General features: G+C 33.2%; 1 protein-coding gene across 2 annotated transcripts; it reads right to left on the bottom strand.

The window, feature by feature from the left end:
* Window positions 1-1,804: 1,804 nt before the first annotated feature.
* On the bottom strand, window positions 1,805-20,484 carry LOC108204910 (phosphatidylserine decarboxylase proenzyme 2). Of its 2 annotated transcripts, XM_017374592.2 has the most exons (21): window positions 20,195-20,483; window positions 20,042-20,121; window positions 19,882-19,906; window positions 15,783-15,842; window positions 14,730-14,798; window positions 14,123-14,215; window positions 13,992-14,042; window positions 13,326-13,409; window positions 11,632-11,723; window positions 9,931-10,086; window positions 9,751-9,835; window positions 8,289-8,400; window positions 6,992-7,092; window positions 6,374-6,421; window positions 5,540-5,686; window positions 4,379-4,474; window positions 4,203-4,277; window positions 4,006-4,098; window positions 2,949-3,035; window positions 2,800-2,850; window positions 1,805-2,163 (listed from the first exon to the last, which is right to left on the bottom strand). In XM_017374592.2, the coding sequence occupies exons 1-21, from the start codon at window positions 20,384-20,386 to the stop codon at window positions 2,011-2,013; spliced, it is 1,950 nt and encodes a 649-aa protein (XP_017230081.1). In that variant the 5' UTR covers window positions 20,387-20,483; the 3' UTR covers window positions 1,805-2,010. The 2 variants fall into 2 exon arrangements, with proteins under 2 accessions (XP_017230081.1, XP_063949067.1); XM_064092997.1 differs by lacking the exon at window positions 14,730-14,798 and having other exon boundaries at window positions 20,195-20,484.
* Between the last annotated feature and the right edge of the window lie 1,552 nt (window positions 20,485-22,036).

The following is a 22,036-nucleotide window of genomic DNA, read 5'->3' on the forward strand; positions in this document are numbered from 1 at the left end:
GATTTAGATATACAAATCCTAGAGAAGTATGACCATGCTGAAACTACTACTGGAACTGAAATAGACTGAAGCTGAGATGATTTCATGAGAGATTTAGTAATTTATCCGGGACACAAATGACAAAACATACGAGTATTACTAATATGTGGGGCCCACAAAGGGCAACCTGTGGGGGCACGTGCCTCCCAGGCCCCAGTATGGCACCGCCACTGGATGAAATGTAAAAGGTCATCCTTACTGGAATATATTTAAAGGTGATAGATTGGGGAAATGTAAACAAATAGAGAAGGTGATCCCTTAAAGAAAAAAAGTATATAAGCTTAAACAAACGGATAAAAAATTCTGTTTGGAAATGAAATATTAAAAATTTTTGTAGATTAATATTTGGGTCATCAATTAGCCTCTTGCTTTAGAACATGTCTTACTTGATTTTTTATTATAATTAAAATAAATTAGAACATACCATCTAATAACCTATTTAATGCATGAGTGTATTTTAATAATTAATAATTGAGTTTCGCATATTGTCTACAAGATTCAAATTTCAGAATTTTATAAGCATCTTAAAAAATTCATTCTAACAATTTACATTGCTTAAATGATTTGCTTTCATTATATAGTATATTATTTAAAAATCTTTTGAGGGGATAAATTACTAAAATCTTATTTAACATGTGTAATAAAATTATACTAACCCAAACGTATTTATAAACTATTAGTAACTAGTTTAAGTAATAAAAAGATATTAGCTAATATAGCAATATATTATTCTAATATTTTGTTGACGGATTCGAATCTTAGAATTTTATTAACATCTTAGCGAATTCAATTTAACCGTTCGAAATAAGTATAGAATTGAATGAGATAAAGAGAATAATATTCTATTTTTAAGTATTATTTATATTTATATGTAAATAATTAAATTTTGCACAATTTAGTAAAATAATTCTTAAACGATAAATATATATATTTGAAATTTATGATAGTTACAAAATAAATTGCAGAACGGCAAAATAAATTGTAGAAGGGGTTCAATTCCAGGGATGAAAGTTTATCATATGAACAAAAGACATGCAAGAACAACGAAACCATCCAAAAAAAAAATAAAAAATAATGTTAACGTTTTCAATGGCAAAATAAATTGTAGAAGAGGTTCAATTCCAAAAATGAAGGTTTATCATATGAACAAAATACATGCACGAACAACGAAACTACCCGAAAAAGAAAAATAATGTTAACGATTACAACTTAAACTGGTATGATCACACGTGCATCCTTAGGAAGTATTTGTTTTAATGGCTCATCGCACAACTCTGTCAAAATGTCTCGAATCACAACTAACAAACTAATAACTCGACGAAAATAAGATATACGTTATGACACTTGAATACCACTTTTTTTTTTTTCTTTTGAAGAGAGAATACCACTTTTTGACTACCCATTTCAGGTCCAAATATATGCTATAAATAAATAAATAATGAAACTCATAAAATTTTGAATTAGATGACATTGTAAATTTTGGCAGGACAGCTCAGTCTAGGCTTGACTCGGACTATTTTTTCTTTCAGTTTCCACTAAACTAGTGGTTTTTTGCCTTCTTGTAAGCAGTAGAAATAAAACCCAGTGACACTTATCTCTGTGATATTTTCCTTTCTCGGTTAATATACTCATCAGGAATGTAGACTCTAGAAATTTTCCCTATGAATAACCAAACGTGCAAGAATAGATATTTGTCTGCTCGAATTAAACTACAAGCAAGGACAAGTTTCAAAGAGATAATAAAACATCATGGTGCGCTGATATCTTGATCAGAAAATTAATATATTTACCAGCCACTCAAAAGTTGAACAATATATCAATATATGGGCTTATAGTACAAATGATACACTTCCCTATCACGTACTTGGCCAATCCAATCGACATGATATATCCTATGAGATTCAGCAAGTGCTACGGTATTAACATGAGATGTGTACATATTTATGTATAAACATATGTTTCTCAATGCAACTAGTCAGATCCCACGACAAGGTTCTTTATGTCTGGCATCTGCATTTGAGTCTGCTTCTTGATGGAAACTCCCAATTTCGTTCCAACACGAACCAAGGTTTCAATTGATCTTGAACTCTTTGCTAAGAGGTCCTCATCAATCTCGATGGCATCCTGTAGAAATTTTCTAAGATCACACTAGAACACTAACATATATTCTGTAAATTCTTTACTGTGGAGATAAAATATAAATAAGTAGAAAGACTCCCAGTTAGAGCATGTCCAATGGTTGTGCTAATATAGACGGGGCTATTGCTATAATTCAGCACCAAAAAGTATTTTTGCTGCTAAAATTGAATCATTTCTTCAGTAATTGGTTCTATATCTTTTTCCAAATTTCACCAACTCTCCAAGTACCCCATAATTTGAATACAAAATTATTTTTTCTACCAAACAATTTCACTTTGATGAGATGGGATGATGTGTCAACTGTCAATATAGCTCCATCTATCTTTTGTTCTATATTTAGAACAAAGTATAGCATTGTGCTATTTTAGCCTTTTGATGAGATGGGATAATGTGTCAATGATAGCTCCATCCATCTTTTGTTATATATTTCGAACTAAGTATAACATTGTGCTATATTAGAATAAGATACAGAATACTATTGGACTGAGAAGTTTAGTTCTTGTTCTATAATATAGATATAGCACACAATTGGACTTGCCCTTCGACTATTTTATTTATAAAAAAAAAAAACTTTTATTAGTTGTTGATGTGCTTGAGCTTGACAATGTTTGCATTGCTAACCTTTTCAAAGACGCATATGACAGTACTGCCGCCAAACGAGAAATATCCAAACTGAAACCAAACGGACTTTATGATGTGAGTTACATCTCAACAAAAAAGTAAAGAGTAATTCAAACAATGAAATATAACCCATTAAGTCCATTCCAAACCTCATCTCCTTTCCGAATCCGATCACCCTTCTCCTTGGTGAAAGTAATGCTGCCAACCATCGTGGCTCCAATTGCAACAAATGCCACCTAGATACATATCAGTAACAACAGATACATTAAGAAAATGTCTTTCAGTATAGATTGCACAATGAACAACTAAAAGCATAAGGTATATTTGATACTTGAATGCGAAGCTGTGTTACAGGCTAAAAAGCAATGTTCTACTTCTACATATATAAGCAAGATACAAAACAGGCTAAGCTTTATCACTATATATATAGTTCAAGCTATTAAGTTAAGAGAAAATAGAGTAGAGACGAAGAGCATCCTGGATGACTAAGGGTAACAGCAGATGTGTTTATCAAGCCATCAACTACTCAAAAAGCAGTAAGCTGGGACTACAACTCTGTGAAAGTGTAGAATGTGAGTGCCTTGGCTCTGACTGCTGTCTACATCACAACTTATTGATAGACAGAGACCTCAGACTCTCAGCGGCCAATAGTGCCTCTTAAAAAAGATCTGATTTCTTTATATGTGCTCTATGCACCTCGGACATCTCAATAGTACAGATCTACTGCAACAGTTTCATGTTAACTTTACTAACGCCAGGAGTTTTACTTGTTTTTATTCCAATTGAGTACAGTCAATCACATTATTCCAGAATTAATTTATATCATTTCCTGTTTTCAATTTATAAACATAACAGGCCCGTGCCTCCCCCGGGGGGGGGGGGGGGGTCTTTATCTACGTTGGCCTCGTGACAAGTATGGCAGAAGTACTAATTAGACGCATAAACCATAATACACAAATTAAAAGAAGATTCTATCACTCAAATAGCTACATTATCGAATTCATCACTCTTTAACATTGAAAAGATTAAGATCAAGTTAAAATGCTAGGATATGTCCTATAGAAATCATAGACAACTATATTAGATAAAGGGCAGTGCTGGAAATATTTTGACGTCGCTGATCATTACCAGCAGGGAACTCAAGCAGATAACACTAGCATGCCGGAGTGCACTAATAATGTGTAGTTTAAAAAGGACAAGACAAACCTTTCCAAAGTCTTCGGTTGAAATTATAGATACCGTGCGCTTATTTTCTGTGAAGACATTACAATATTTGCTATTCACTGCAATTGGATTAACCTACCAGGTAATAATGCAGCAACAAACAGGAATATTAAATATAAGTAAGATGTGAATACAACCATACAAATCAACAAGAAAGATCACAAATTTAGTGCACAAACCGTATATAGAGCTCCAGGTATTTGAGCAAACTGCTCGATAGTTCCAGAAACTGGGAAGTGAAAACGATGATAATCCTGCAATAATTTAAAGGGAGAACTATTCTAGTGGTGATTCTGTAAAAAGGTTTGTTAACTGTTATGATGTAATCTATCATGAAATACTGGCAAAACATAACCTGTGGGGCCAACCGAAATATCACCAAGGTTCCACCAATAAAAGCACTGTGGTCTCCCTCACTCCCTAAAAGTCCTTGGATGGAAAACTTTCGACCCTATGTCCAGATGACAGATAATTTCATAAATACAAAGGAAAAGGCAAGATAATATGAAGATCCATTTTCTCATTAAGATCCAATCAAAAAAAGAAGAAGAAAGAATTCCACGAACTGAAGAGATCTTGATAGATAAGCTCCAAGTTGGTGGTTAAAGTCACGTACTTGGGCCAAATTAACAAATCAGAAAAAGTGTACGATATTTCTATTTCAACAGCCACTAAACACTTCTACTTTATTATCTTACTATATAAGCTGAGTTATATGTGAAGTATGTGAGTTGCAGTTATAAACACAGTAATATACTAATATGAAACACATAAAAATTTGCTGATTGCAATAATGACATCTTCAAACATACTGATCTGTCATGCTTCACTCTCTGTAAGATCTTGGGTTTATTAGTTCCTATTGCCCCCGTCATGACTTCTCACATAATTAGATCAGGAAAGAAACACCATGCACATACATTGGTTTGGAGCTATGACATTTAGAACCGAATGGGTTAAGATAGTGATATGCAAGACCATAAATATGATCAGATGTCCATGGGATTATAAATGATATAAATTGGGCCATACCAAATCTTGGATCGTGGAATTCACAAATTTGTTATCCTGGACACCAAGTCAAAACAATTAGGATTTTTTTTTTGAAAAATGGATGCGTGTGTCAACCCAGCAGAGTGCTTTCGCCGTTTGAAAAGATTGCAGTCAGTTTGATAATGATCAAGTGACATTCTTATACAGCCCAAACCCCTCCCCGGCCGGAGAGCCATCAAAAGGAGTAAACTCAATCAGGAGACGTTTCGATGTTAAACAAGTCCTAGTGGGAGATTTTATTTCTCTTAAATAAGAAATTTCAAGATTTCTGCTATAAATAAAAGCCTTCGTTATGAAACAATATTAAAATTATTTTTGGGAACTTGCAAATAGCCTAATGCTAACCTAACCAGTTTCGATTTTGAGTTGCAATCAGTGATTTCCAGCTGTGTAAAAAGCAACGAATTGCAACTACAATTGGTTTGCAGATTGTATGAGAATATTCTGTGGAAGAAATATGAACCTTAATCCAAAATCTCATACTATCTTCAACAGTTTTAAAAGCCATTAGACGGCTATCGGCAGCACAGACAGCAACATCGTCACATTCTGGAGAAACAATTGGTCTTGCACCAGGCTTCAACTCTCTTATGAAAAATTCATTAAATGTCTGCAACATAAATAAATAAATAAATCTAATGCAGACATTAATGTTATATAAAAGGAGAAAATTCAATGGTCTGCTGTTTCAGATGATTTGCAACAAAAGAAGGAATAATCAATATTTAGAACACCCAGAAAATCTGTAAAGTGCCTAGGTAATTTTATAGTTTATAGGATAAGGACTTTTATCTTCCAAACCATTTAATAGGGGTAGTGTACAAGAAATCAACTCTAGAATTATTGAATTGGTGGACACCCAGAAAATCTATAAAGTGGTTCCATGGTCAAAGTAATTGAATAAGAGGATTTCTACGGCAATGGGCCTTGGATACATATTAAAGACGAAAAGATTTGATCAATACTACAGAGGTACCATTGCGTAGAAGCTAGTCTATACATTCACTCACTTCTAACATGTAATTTCTTTCTTTTAGTAAGTATGTAAAAAGCGAGTGCATGTTTATAGACTAGAAACCAAATCAGGCAATAACATTTTTTTTTCTTTTTTCTAAAAATATGTTCAATTAAAGTACAAACGCCTTGCAAAGAAACAAAAAAAAAGGTACAAAATGTTTATTAATGGTCAAAAGTGAATATAGGACTGATGTTTAATTAAGAGTACTAAAAATGAGAGAAAAAGTATATAGTTATGTGCTTCATATATTCTTGCAATCATGTTAAAATATAAACCAACCTTGAAATGTTCGAGGGGGTGATTAACGTCAGCCATATTTATTTGATCCTGGAAAGATAACAATGAATTAATATATGTAAAATGGCTTCCAGCACAAAACAACCAGGGTCCAAAGTTGCTTCAAGGTTATATTAGATTAATAATTACAGGACTTGGGATTCATGGCTTACATTATATGTGAGTAATAGGAAGATATGAGAATCAGGGTCCAAAGCTGCTTCAAGGTTTTATTAGATTAATAATCTCAGGACTTGGAATTCAAGGCATAAATTATAAAGAATTGTAGACCAGTAATTCCAAGCTGACATGTCAGCACATTATGCGCAATGCCCACCCAGATGATTACCTCCATGTTCACTAACTCAATGTGTTAGGGAGTACAATAATAACACACTACAGCAATGGCCAACACTTCACTAGTTTTCTTTAAAGTCAGGATTAAATAGACAACTAAGTAACGCTAATATAATGTATTGACAAAGTATTATTTTTAATGTCTTATAAACAAGGCCCTATAATATATTTCTTTATGACTAGAATTATACTCGGACTATAATAAGAATAAATCATCAAAGAACAAGACCACATATTAACGTGTGTTATGAAGAAAACTTATGCCTTGAAAAAATCGATGAACTTTGGTATATCTTTAGCGGATTCAGCTGAATTCATTTTTCTTCCTTGTTTTTCCGAGATGCTCTGCAACAACTCTTTTGCCCCTGTATCCAGTTGAAAAACAAAAATGTGCTACATGAGAATACCGGATACACATAAGCATAATGATAAGACATCTACATGAGCTAATGGAATATTACTAAAACATTTATTTAGGATAAAGTAAGTGCATTATCCTTTTGAAGTAACTTATTTCCATGCATGGTGGTGGTACTCTTGTGCAGTAATTATCAAGAGTTGCTGGATTCATTTGGGAGAGACCAAGTGAAATAAAATGAAAGTATTCCTTTTCTTGCAAGGAAACAAAGAAAGAACAAAAAAGTGAAGAAAGCAGAGGCAAATCAGGAAACATTAATGTATTTACACTTAGTACCTTCATATTTTTATTCTTTCTAGTATAAACAGATGGGGAAACATCTTGCTTTAGCATGTTTGCATTTTGTTCACTTGTAACTTTAAATATAATAGCCTTATTTCAGGAGTTCTCAGTTTTCCCATCATAGCAGAGTATAGGCAGATATTTTCTATTTCTCCATGTATTTAAAGTTACATGGTCAATTAAAGAAAAAAGTGTCATCACTACACGGTATAAATTCTCTCTATACTTTTATTGTTACTATCCATATTACCTAAGGATAAATCCCTTCCAATGAACATATTCCAAGGGACATATTTATGGTCTTGCATATCACTATCTTAACCCAAGTGCTTAGTTCTTTAAAAAATGGTATTACTGTAAGAAAATTATACAAATTAAAATAAGACTTTAAGATTGATATTTGATTTGGAAGAGTGGAATGTCTATTCAAAATGATTTTATTTTTTACCATTTACTAGACATATAAAATGTTTTGCACCATGCACTTATTGAGTCTTTGTGTTGATGAAATCCTTCCTTCAAATCTTTTATAAATTTTCTCAGCTATTTAATAATAGTTATTATATACTTTCATTAATTTGAATTGGAACCTGTTTGTGATAGTTGTCTGTGATAAACAGAATAAATTTTAAGGAAGTGTTCACTGTGGCAACCCGTACAGACTCATGTATGCCCGTGTACTTTTGATATTTTTAAATATTACTATTCTCTTCACAGGTATACAAAAAGAAAACATGTTTTACATAAGACAACCTCCCAAAACATAGACACACACATACATTTATATTCTGAGAGGGAGGGAGAGAGATTGTATAAAGATGTTTAATACAAAATTTACAGTATCCATAAGCACATTAGTACCTTTATCCATTATTCCAAGCCCTACTTTAGATTGGTAAATAGCTCTCATTGACAAGACAATTTTCCCATCAATTGTTTCCTCTACTAGCCTTTGCTTTTGCCTGTCGAAAACCTAATCAAAACAACATAGTCATATCTTCTTTTACGCAGAGAAAGATGAATTGGTTATTTATGTGATAAGAGACCAAGCATTTGGGATGAGGGTCATCACAAGGGGTGTAAAAGGAAAAGAAATTGAGAACATAAAACGTGACTTGATGATGCAATCTCACCAGCTTGCATTATTGATTGTGTAGTACGCGCAAGGAAATATTTGGCCATGCCTTTCACTATGGCAATGAGTGAAGTTTTGCTCAAAGTACTAACAATTTTGCCTTTAGACACTTGGACGTGGGTACGAATACTAATACTACTTTAAGCCAATAGTACGTAGTTTTTCAAAATATTTCCAAGTCAAACACTTAGACACATATCCATGTTGCAGATTTCCAGAGAAGTAGAGGTAAGCATAGCCTCAGGTAATATTCCATGCACATGAAACAACAGATATGTTGTCCTATAATTAGTCTGTTCGTTCAAACATGTTCACACTATTCAATCGATACATTTGAAACTACATATTGGTTGCATAATAGGTTTCCAGACTAGCCAATTTTGATGCTAATGATATAGTTGTAAAGCACAAATTACAGGATTGCAAAATCCTTCCAATTAAGACAATTTGAAAGCTGTAATCATGTTTGTCACGTGAATTTATGCAGTTGTGACTGTACACTCCAAAAGTACTGCCACTTCGAATGCAAGTTACCGCTTCATATAAGAAAAAAATATAAAGTATCCACAAATCCCATATAGTTGCCAAACATGTAAACATTCGTATTATAAACCAGGAGTTAGCTACTGTCACTCAACCCTATCTGATATATGATTCATGATGCTATACAAACAAACACACATCTGTCCACAATAGTAATGGAGCATGCGCCATATAAAGAAAAACAGGTATGAGCACTTAATACAGTTATTTAAAGACTAAGAGTGATCTACTTTAATTGCAATTAATGGGGGATGGTAAACAGACCAAGACAACATCCATACAGATATATTCTGTTTAAAGCTCATGCAGTTGACCAGTATCTTGCTAAACTCTAGTGTGTGATGCTATCTGCATCAAAGTATGTATTTTACTGTAGTAGTTCTCATCAAGTCTCCCCAGTAAAGCTAAATTTCCTAGAAGAAGTGTTAGTCGCTATAAGAAAGTTCATTGTTCTGATAACGTTTAGCTCAAACATGATGAAAAACATAAATATCATACAAAGAAAAAGAAATTAAAATTGCAACATAACAGTGGCGTGACTAAGAAATTCCTCTGGTCGATCTTAGCAAGTCAATATGTGTATTTGTTATGTAAGGAAAAATCCTCAATCCAATTATAATGAGAGCAACTGAGGAAGTAGAATACCACAATATGTGAAGCACTTGACCCAGAATTTAAACCTGCGTCATATGATGAAAAATGAGCCCATTCACTTAGTTTAAACATCCACCTGGAATATGAAAGTGATATAGAAAATAATATCACGTGGCCAAACATCAAAGACAACGAAACAGTTGCATTATTAAGCAATTATAAGTTACACACCCATAAGATGCCTGCTTATCAGTCAAGAATCCTCCCGTCATAGTCTGACTTCCTGTACCTTCATCAAAGCACAGGGTCATATGTATCATATTATTTAGCTGGTCAGAGACTTGTAGACTCTCGCCACAAACAGGACAATTATTGATCAGTGGTTCCCTGTATCAAAGGATTAGAACCATTTAGAAGAAATCAAAATCACATAATATGATACCAACAGACATGTGGATAGATAAAGTACTAATGGGAACAATCAAGATATCCTTTATTCTTGGTACTTTCCAGAATTTACATTTTAATAAGTAGCATAAGAGAAGTAGGGAGCGATTTATTCCAACGACTTTCAGTAGAATCAGGAGAAAATAAACTTATAAATCTTAGCACATAAGCTATTAAGCCCGGTGTTTAATATCCGATTAACAAAATTAGACGAGTCCGGACGCTGTTAGGATTTAGGAAGACGCTGCTGTAGAGATGAAGTTTGAATTGATAAACTTTCAGACAGAACAGGATGGCAGAACCTTTAGTAAAGGCTAGTCATGTGCAATGAACATCATTGACTGCAATTTGGGGAGAGGCTCAGTAAATAATTTAAAGAGGATTACAAGAACAACCGAATGATACAATGGTATTTATTGGAAAGCAGCATGACAACTGGAACTGTGACAGGAAAAATGTATTAAACAAAAGCACTCCTACAAGAACCAAACCCTGTTTTATGAATATTCTAAAACATTTCAACTAAGACTCCTCACTAAAAAAATATAATTCTTTAGTGTCATCTCAGTATCTGTTTTGTGAGAACTTATTTTTAGTGTAAGAACTTACCAACACCAAAATCTGGTAATTGGAATTCCAAAGAAAAAAAAGTTAAATAGACTGACAAAAAGACACAACCAACAAATAATGACTCCTGCTAAGATCTTCTGCATAATGTACAGTAAAATTATGGTGCTAGGAGACAATATTGTGATTAACTTTTATTGAAAAGAAAATATTCACTACTAGAGTTGGTGAGGGGAATAGACAACCTTGCCTCAAGTCCTTAATCATACATGTTTATACAACAACAATGTAATATTTCTATTAACATGTCGATTCCAGCCCCAACCACTTATAAGGCATGAGAGATACAACAGGAGCTACAGCTAACTGCTAAATGTATATCCATTTTACTTTTTACAAGAGTTTAACTCATGATATATATTACTGGAATCTTCTACTGCTTTCTTGTAATTACCACTTCATGTATATAAAAGAACACGACTTCGTCAAAAACATTCACAGAAAACACATTTTAACATGCTCAGCAAAGATTTATGGAAGTATACATATTTGATTAATAATGGCAGTGTATAAAGATATGATATTTACATACAGGATTATGATTAAAAAACTAGAATACAATCATGTATATACAGGATCCATATGCATGCTAAAATATATAAAACCAGAAGTATAGATTTATAATTACTACTCCAATATGGAAGATGGTAGTTGACTAAACAAACGATGGAACGGTAACACTTATAAAGCACAAAACATGTCTAAATTTACTTGGTGAACTGATATTAATCTCACAGGTAATGTCTAAGGCACAGTATAAAAGTCAAGTGTGTATTTTGTTGTAGCAGACTTTAACAATCACACGATATAACATTAATCATCCACTAAAAAAAATTCTGAAATTGAATAGGGCCCTACTTTTCTTGTTGAATGGCGAGAAGCATAGCCAACTCATCAATGCTCACAACTCCATCTCCATTCTCGTCAGCCACCTTAAAAAGCTCTTCTTTCTAGTGGACAGAGAAAATTAGATAGATAATTACATAATTAGAATACCATTATTAAGATAATTTTACACATACATATAAAAAGAACCTTCACTTCGTGAAAATTTGTTAATATTTCAATTAAAATAAGTAAACAAAAGGATTCCCAAAATTAAGCTTAAAACACAAAGAAGTCTAATATGTAAAGTAAGTCAAGAAAGTAAACAAGGTAGAGAACTGTAATTACATCGGTGGACACGGACAAATGACTACACAATCACCCGTACTAGTTACTTCTCTAATCTTCACTCAGATTCTTCCTCTCTCCTTCATCAATACTAGCTTAAACTATTTTAGCAAAGCAAAAAAAATTAAAAAGACACTGTATGTATATATGCTGTTACAGACTGACCCCCAATTTTATAATGAAACTTCAATATCTGTATGCAGAGTTTGTCTGATGTACTGTGTACCATATAGCACATAAATATTTTTATCAGAGCTTCTACAAGGGTATTTATGTACACACATCGATATGCTTTTTTTGGTTATTAATAGTTTAATATTTTACTAGCTTATATCTCGTGCGATGCACGGGTAATTTAATATCTGTTCAAATTTTTAAATATTTTGGCTGTAAAATATAGCACTAATTTTATTATTTAGTTTTATTTGAGAGATGTGTTTATATTAGAATAGGATGTGTCTTTTTATTGTAATATGTTTTAAATTATTATCCTTCTAAAATAGGCTTAAATAAGTAGGAATATAGACGGGTTTGGATTAATATGATTTTATTTGACCCGTTCAACAATTTTTTATAAATAGACCTTTTAATTTAAATATTATTATATATAGGCACAAAATATGTAATTCAATTAGAATGTTTATATAAGCTCTAATTAAAAAAGAGTAGTCCCGTTAAAACAGGTTCTAAAATAAATAGGACCATAAATCGGCCCAAATACCTCCGACCGACCAACTGACCAACCGACCAAACTATTAATGTTTTGGCTTTAACACTATAGTATAGAAGTATAGATACATAAACATCACCACTAGATTTGTAGAGAAACTTGCTATATTCACAGCAATATTTTAGTCCACAAGTCCAACTCACTTAAATAATATTCCCTTTGTCCCCCTTGGTTCTTTACATTTGGGACAGAGGACTTGGCACCTATAAGGTATAGTTTCATAAATTACTCATAAAAAGAAAATTTTAAAAGTAAGTGATGAAACTATACTTTACAGACACCTTAAAATGTGTGCCAAGCAGTGAAATAAACTGTAAAGAAATGAGTGGGACGGAGGGAGTACTGACTACACCGCACTGCACTTCTATAGGGAGTGAAAATTATCTAGTAGAACTATGTATATTAAAGATACAATTACATACTGTGGATACCAAAGATGAAGTTGCATGCCTGCTGGTCTAAATGTTTGAACATACTCAACCGTAAAACACATTTCATACTTGTAAATACATAAAATATATATGATCTTTGACTTAGATATGTAAATCCTCCACTTCAATATAGAATCTAAATGCCTTGAAACAATTGCTATGTAACAGTGTTGAAAACTTTTGATCTAAAATAGGAGCAGAAAATAGACAAGACAAACCTTGTTAGATGCTAATTGATTGCCAAATGCATTAATTAAATCAGAGAACTCGGAATATGAAAGCATGCCATCCTCATTGTAGTCCTGTATGCAACACAAGGATCAAATAAATGCCAACGACAACTTCAAAGACGCTTCTCAAGTAACAACTTCCTTTTCAAACTAAATTACAATGACAGTAGTCAAATCCACAGCTTATCATACACAAAATAGAGCAAAGTGTCAAACTAGAGAAACAAAATCAAACATATAAATGATATATGCAACCCACTCAGATGACATGTACAACAATGACACTAGTCAAATCCACAGCTTATTATTAACAAAATAGAGCAAATTATTAAACTGGACAAACAAAATGAAATAAAACTGGAGAAACAAAATGAAATATGCAACTGACACTCAGATGACATGTGCCATGTGTCTTTAAGAATTCATACGGATATTTCAATACACAGAGAGATGATTACGAAATGTAATGATTTTGTATTGCTTCCTATATAAAGATACACAATGAGTTCTATGCTCTGTCAATATGATAACTTTACTGTGACGGAGATAAATCTTGTTAACTTCAGATGTTAGTAATTGCTGAGAACAACAATTCGATTAGCATGAGTAGATATTACACAGAAAAGATGCAAGGTAATAGTGATCTAAACCTACCACAATAGCCAAGATGCGTCTTGCAAACCCTTTTTCAGTTTCCACAGGATCCTGCAAAATATAAGAATATTTAAAAAAAAATTACAAGTACAGGGACGCTGCTAAGTAATAAAGGACTAAAAGCCACACACCTCAACCGAACATGATACGGCAATGTTGCCGACAATAACATCAGGAGATGATGGATCTAACAAGTCAAATACTTCAGTGTCTAAATCCGATTCCTGCAAGAAATTTTTCTTTAAGCAGCTATTAAGCAGATGGATAAAATGTAAAAAAACTGCAATGTGCATATTAAATAAAATAATGATATATCAAGTGCCTGCCTGGAAAAAATTTATTCCATACACAAGTCATATACATAATTCACAAGAATTTACCATTGTTAATACAGTAATAGAAAAATATGGCACCATTATAATCCAAACCATTTAATTCAAGTGGTGCATACATATAATTTGACCATGGCTAACTGATATAACAGATAGTGAGTAATAAACATTGGATCGTTTAAGCCTAAATCTTTTCAATTGATGTTTCATTCAAACTGATACGCAGACCATGTTACATTATCACAAACAGAAGATAGTCATAATGATACACTAGAATCTTGGTGCTTAACTGACTCCACTATGATTCATTACCAAACTCTAGCTCGTTACTTTAATAAACCCCACTGCTGGATATGAAGAATATAATTAATGAGCTTGTAATATCTTAAATGCGTGAGTAACTAACCCGAGCAAGAAACTCAAACAAATCAATCTCACAATAACCAACGATATTGTTCTTTGACACTCTGTTAGTCTGCATCAAAGCATAAACCAGTAAGCATTGTTATAGAGAAATTCGATTGTAAGATATTATACATTGAACTAGTAAATGATAGAATTAGTATGAAGTCTCGCTGATAGGGATGGCAACAGGTCAGATCGGGGACCGGGTTTTTCAATATATAGATCCAAATCCAAATTTATTTACAAGATCCGGACCCGAAAAACACCCGAGTATTGAGACCCGAATCCGATCCGACGGTTTGTTTATCGGGGTTTGATCGGGTTTGAATTATGTTTCGGGTATCGTTTCAGGTATTGGTTCGGGATATCTTAGATCCAAATCCAGATCCAAAATCTTTTAGGTCTAAAAACAGGATCTTAATCCAAATCCAGATCCAAAAAATCGGGTTCAGGAAAATCCAAACGGATCAGATGGATCGGTTATTCGTCGGGTTGGATACAAATGCCATCCCTATTCGCTGAACTTGTTTAAGTCTTTTGCTGGACTTATTATTTAGTTGGAAACAAAATATTTATCACAACACATCCAATGAGAAAAAGTAAATATATCCTTGACTAGATTATTCAATTGGAGAAAAAAGTTGCAAGCTAAAGACAGCAAAAGTAGTTGCTGCAGTATAGGTAGTGGCAGAAACTCGACTATTCTTCCTAATTCTGGTCTCATTTGAAATGGATCTTAATATAACATGTCTTGCAGATAACATAAATATATTTAAAAGGGATCACATGCCCCCAGTTTCAAGCACCTGCATCTCTTAGTACATATATTATATTGTTAAACCAATCTTCTCAGCACTAGATGAATATTTGTAAGAAGGTCTAGTTCTTAGCAAATACATTGTTGTTAATCAAAACATATATTCTTCTTTCTAAAGGGTGACAGAATACTGCAATTTTCATCAAACTAGTAATAGAAAGTATAGATACTGCACTGGAATAAAAATTTATTTCAACACGGCATTTGACAAAAGAACAGAGTGACCTAATTACATACCTCAAATACAGATATTCTGGCGATACGAGGCCCATTTCTTTCTAAAAGAAACTTTTTCTCCTGCAGAAACGACAAGGTTTAATGATCAATATAATTCTGCCTAACCTGACTAGTATTTTTATAATTTTATAGCTTCCTGACATGCAATTTAAACAGTTTTTGCTTTTAAGCAAAAAGGATCAAACTTATTGACTTTTGAAGTATTATTACTCCCTAACAATTTGATCCTGATGCGGAACATGGGGTTATCTATTATTTTATACTAGCTTATAACCCGTGCAATGCACGGGCGGTTAACATATTTGTTATTTTATTATATATATTTTAAAGTTACCTAATTTTATTGTAAAAATAAAATTATGATAGAATAACATGGTTCAATAAATTTTTTACTTAACAGTTGGATAAATTCTTCATAGTTAAGTCCGTCAAATGGCTAATTGAAAATTAGGTCGAACATATATATTTTAATGAGAATGTTAAAATATTTTCTTTTACATGTTATAATTTAAGGTGGCCTATAAACTCAGATATAAACTAACCAATCAACCTTTGATATTTCGTTATTAATAATTAATAATATGGTATAAAACATACGCATGAAACCAAATACCTCCCCATCATACTAACCTAAATTTAATGTTTTGGTTTAATTGATAATAAAAAATATACTATAACATGTTATAAATTCAAGAGCTCCGTGGGTCGAATACCAAACGATTCACCAAACTCAACTAACTGACCAACCAAGTGAATTTTTATTTTTGGCTTTAATAGTGTAATAATATATAGTATATGACAGATTTGTAATATTTCTTTTAATATGAGATCATTAGAGTATTTAAAAATAATGTCATTAATGTATTTTGGTTGAATAATATCACATGTTATTTATTAATAATTATATTTAATGATATTATATTTTTATATATATGGCGCCCGTGTTAATTGTAAAAACTCGGTTTTTTTAGTTAGAAAATCTAAAAAAGATAAAGCGTTTTGATTAAAAAGACAATTACTATGTTGCTCGATATTATTTTAGAAGCTTGAGTTTTTTTTATCTAAAATATATATAAAAGATAATTTATTTTAGTTAAAAAGAATAATTGGTTATATATATAGATAGGCCCGTACTTCGGCCCAAGTACCGACCGCCCGACCAATATAATAATACTCCCTCTATTTTTTATTATTTGACTTTTAGACTTTTGGCACACATCTTTACGTATAAATATGTCGCCCATGTCTGTATTAATTGTAAAAGATTAATTTTTTAGTTGAAAAATTTATAAAAAGATAATACTCCCTCCGTCCCACCAGGTTCTTTACGTTACTTTTCGGCACGCATTTTGAGACTCTTATAAAATATAGCTCTATAATGTGTTTTTTTTAAAAAAAAATCTTGAAAAAAAGTTTGACGTTTAAACTTTTATTCAAAAAAAAAATAACTTAAAAAAACATTATTGAACTATACTTTATAAAAGCCTCAAAATGCGTGCAAACAGTGAACGTAAGCTTCCTGCTGGGACGGAGGGAGTATATTTTAGTTAAAAAAGTAATTACCATGTTTCTCAATGTTATTTTAGAAGATTGAGTTTTTTAGTCAAAAATATAAAAAAGTAATATATTTCAATTAAAAGGATTATCTGGTTATATAGATAGGCCCGTACTATGGCCCAAATTAAGAAGAATAATTGGTTATATAGATAGACCCAGAATAATTGGTTATATAGATAGGCCCGTATTTTGACCCAAGTACTGACCTACCAAACTTTTAATGTTTCAGTTTTAAAAGGATTGTTATTAATTGGTTATATAGATAGGCCCGTACTTTGGCCCAAATTAAAAAGAATAATTATTTATATAAATAGGCCCAGAATAATTGGTTATATAGATAGGCCCGTATTTTGGCCCAAGTACCGACCGACCGACCAAACTTTTAATGTTTCGGCTTTATTTATATAAATAGGCCCAGAATAATTGGTTATATAGATAGGCCCGTATTTTGGCCCAAGTACCGACCGACCGACCAAACTTTTAATGTTTCGGCTTTAATAGTATAGTATAGATTTGTGAATTTAAATTAGTTATAATTAGTTTAGCTAAAATATATATTTGGAACAGATAATGATTAGCCTTATAGTGACTGGGAGTTATAAGGTAATAGTTATAATTAGGATTAGTTTGTTAATTTTTAGGATCTTACTTGTTCACCAAGTTTAAGGATTCTTATATATACAGTTGTAATCTTCACTACTGAAGGGAGTTGAATTATATGAATTGAATCTGCAGATTTTATGTGCTTCTTGCTGATTCTCTACGGAGATAGGCCTTTACCCTTGTTTATACCCGTTTCCAACCCCTGTCCTGCATCAAGTGGTATCAGGGCCAGGTTTCCCCACCCAAACACCACAAAATCCTACTGTTCCTCCACCCAAACACCAAAAACTCCTGCTACCACCAACATCCAGTAGCCAACAACAGCCATTAGCAACCGCTGTCAGTGGCCGACAACAACCGCCAACAACCACCACCGGCTGCCAGCAGCCATCTTCCCTCACTACAGCCTCTGTCCAGAATAATTAGAGGGCTTTCAAAACCCTATAGTTATTCAGAACAGCCCCATACTCCCTATTTTCGTGCCTAAAAAATGTCACTAAAAAAAACACCCGAAGCAATTGATTTGGAGATATCTTGTGCTACGATTCATCGTGAAGCAATACTGAACAGACTTCCATTGCTTCATCCATCGAGCTATGAATATAGGCTATCATATAAAAATGGCAATACTATGATGATTTAATTGTTGATCTTGAGTATGAGCATGAAACGTTATTACTACAGCAGATGTTGAACTTATCAAAGGACATGATTGCTAGATTGGAAGTAGTGCAGAAAACTACTGAAGTGGTAAAGAATGAAACTGAACCTATTCAAACAAACGTGGGACATAGGAAGAATTCTAAATTATGTTATAGATAGAGACTAATGATTTTGTTTGTGAAAAGAAAATTCAAGATAAAATAGAGGGCATAGATCATATCCATTTTGTTATTCCGGATGAAAGCTTCGAGTCTACGGGGCTTTAAAGTTCTTTATTGTGGCATTGCTATTTTCAAAATTAATGCTTCTGCACTCTACAAATCGACTACACAATTGCAATATGGATAGTTCTTTTCACTCAAGGTTTTTGATTCTCAATTTCTATAGAACTCTTGGACGAGATTTTTTTAATGGCGAGGAGAATGATGCGGAACATGGGGTTACTTATTATTTTATATTTATTTGTGAATATAAATTAGTTATAATAGATAATGATTAGCTTTATGGCCTGCTTGGGAATTTGAATTTCATTTGAAATTCTGGATTTGATCAAATGACATGTTTGGATACACAAAAAAAATGATTTGGCTTTCATTTGAAATCCTAGACATTCAGATAGTAGTATAAACTTGAGAATTTGAAATGACAACTCAAATCATGTAATTTGAAGTCCAATATTTCAAATAAAATACATGTTCCAAACGCAATCTTATTGGTGTATAGTGACTAAGAGTTATTAGGTAGTAGTTATAACTAAGGCTAGTTTGCTATTATTTAGGATCTTACTTGTTCACCAAGTTTAAGGATTCTATATAAACAGTTGTAATCTTCACTACTAGAGGGAGTTGAATTATATGAATTGAATCTGCGAATTTTGTGTGTTTCTTGTTGATAAGCCTTTACCCTTGTTTTTACCCATTACCAACCCTTGTCCTCCATCAAATCTTTATTGCATCAATCTCTAATTAAGTTGCATAAGATTACAATCTAACCAATAAGAGTATACAAATAATTATATACAAGACGCAGATTATAATATGATCTGCCAACAGCTACTGCGGGCAATTGTGATCAATATAATTACGCTGCTATAATCATGAAGTAGAAGCTTCAAAGATCCTAAAGTTGGAAGCGATTCGATTAAATGGTAAGTTGGGTGAGGATCTCTAATGTGATTAGAACATGTGAAACCTAATTGTATATAATGCCAAAAAAATTACTAAAAAGAGCGAGAGTAGCCTATACAATACAAGTCAATTAAAGAATAAATACTCACAGAGTTCCAGGTTGGTTTGGTGGTGCTGTAAACAGGAATAGCACAATTAGCAAACGAAATGATAATCAAAGAATACACGGCCTCCTTAATCAGCATAATTCTCAACCGAAAAACAAAAACTAAAGAGCAAAATAGATATGAAGTGGAGGAGATAGTTAACTGATGAGAGATGGAAGTGCGGAACGTTTGTTCACCGAAAGAAACGCAAGCAAGCCACTTGTCTTTTAACTTCATCTCGGCCTAGAATCAACAAAAGGAGAAATGAAAAGAGATAAATAGAAAGGAGGAAGATAGTGTAGTAATGGAGACATACAGAAATGATATTGAGGAGCGCAATTCCGGCGAAATCGCTGGAATGGAGTAGTTTGGAGTGAGGGATGTCGGCTTTTCGTTTGCGGTGGCGCCGATCGTGGAGCTTCTGACGAAGCCGAGCAATGCGAGACGGAGATGAAGACGAAGACGGAGATTCATCGTCAGTTTCTGATTTTGAGCTTCCATGGCCCATGATCAATTCTTAAAAAGTCGCTGTGAATTGTAAAACGAATTGTGCATCTCTTTTTACCAGGCACCCGACCCCGACATTTTTTTAATACAAGTCAAACTTGGGTTGATGACATCAAAATATCTCTGTTTGCCACCAAAGTTTAACCTATGTGCACATAAATCCTTCGGATTTAAAATTGTACAGTCTACATTGTCTACTCCTCCCAGTTCACTCAATGCACATTTTGGCCACAATACACGGAGAATTGGTGGCACAATACACAAAAATTTAAAATATTTTAGGATTTGAGACGGAGACTGTTTTTGAGACAAAAAAGGAAAGTCCAACGAAATGTACTGTTGTGTGGATCAATCTCTTGAAAAGGTAAAATTGAAGCATTGGTTGCTTAGTTTGATGCGAAGAGCTTGGTGTCACAACCTTAGAGTTTCGCCCCCTATTCTAAGCCAACTGTGTCGGCGTCTAGTTCTTGTCGCTCACCTTGCTCATCTTGCTCACTACTAGACCAGTCCTATCCCAAGTGTCACCTACACTTGTGCAGCGGGATAAACAAGTAAAGAACAAGAATACTTGCCAATAAAGCCCTTCTTTATTAGTAAAACCCAATCACAAGAGTTGGATCCCCTTATCCACACTAGCCCTTTTCAAGTTACAAATATTAGCACTCAATCCTCACTAGGGCCGGTGATTAGCATGTGCAGAGAGCCCTACAACACATGGCCTCAAAATCTAGAGGGCCCCCATTTCCAGCCCATAGCATTTATACATATACAATTGCTTTGCTTTTTATTTGTACTTTAGATTACAGTCCATAATATATATATCTTTTTTGTGTTCTTATTTTGTATTAATAAAATGGGAAAATAGATTTTTTTGCCACTCAACTTATTGTGTTTTTAGAAATTTACCACCCAACTAATTTTTTTTCCTTTTACTCACTAATATTAGGTTTGGATTTTTTTTTTGCACCAACTTAGGTTCGGATTTTTTTTTTTTTTTTGACAGCAATACACTTGCTCGTATGCTTGTATCGATATAACACCAATACTCCGAGGAGTTTCTGTTAGGTCCAGATATGATTGTAGAAGGGGGGGGTTGAATACAATCAGTACCAAATCGTCGCGGAAGTGAATCTGATTGAATATGATTTGTTAATCAGATTTTAATTAATTAATATAACAATGTTTGAAGTCGTTATATAATTAAAATGGTTCAGTTTTAATGTCCACTAAAGTTCGTAGAATAAATTCGACAGGGTATATTCTAGATTTAGTGATTAAAACAACCGGGTTATCAAAGCATAGAAAACTGTGGATATAACGATCAAGCAAGTTACGAACAACCTTAAAGCTTTACAAATGCTTTGATTACAAAGTGAATGAACTCTAAAAATGAAGGATGCAATGCCATATTTATAGGCAAAGCATTTGTACTTGTAAGACAATTGAAAGACAAGACAATTGCAAGTAGAAAAGACAATCTAGCAAGGGCAAGACAATTACAATTGCCTATCAAGCCAAAAGCATGGCAGAAAGACAATCTTAAGGCTAGCAAGACAATTTATAGTTCGGTCAGACAATTAAATTGTCTTGGCAGTGTTGTTCTCTCGGCCAGACAATCCAATTGTCTTGGCAGAGCACCTTCGGTCAGACA

The sequence above is a fragment of the Daucus carota genome, chromosome 1 (genome assembly GCF_001625215.2).
Source record: "Daucus carota subsp. sativus chromosome 1, DH1 v3.0, whole genome shotgun sequence".
NCBI classification, from domain to species: domain Eukaryota; kingdom Viridiplantae; phylum Streptophyta; class Magnoliopsida; order Apiales; family Apiaceae; genus Daucus; species Daucus carota.

Coding starts and splice junctions, on each gene's coding strand:
- LOC108204910 (XM_017374592.2), bottom strand. CDS start 20,386: ATGGGCCATGGAAGCTCAAAATCAGAAACTGACGATGAATCTCCGTCT. Junction 5,687..6,373: donor ACCCCCTCGAACATTTCAAG/GTTGGTTTATAT, acceptor TTTATGTTGCAG/ACATTTAATGAATTTTTCAT. Junction 2,851..2,948: donor GGATTCGGAAAGGAGATGAG/GTTTGGAATGGA, acceptor GTTTGGTTTCAG/TTTGGATATTTCTCGTTTGG.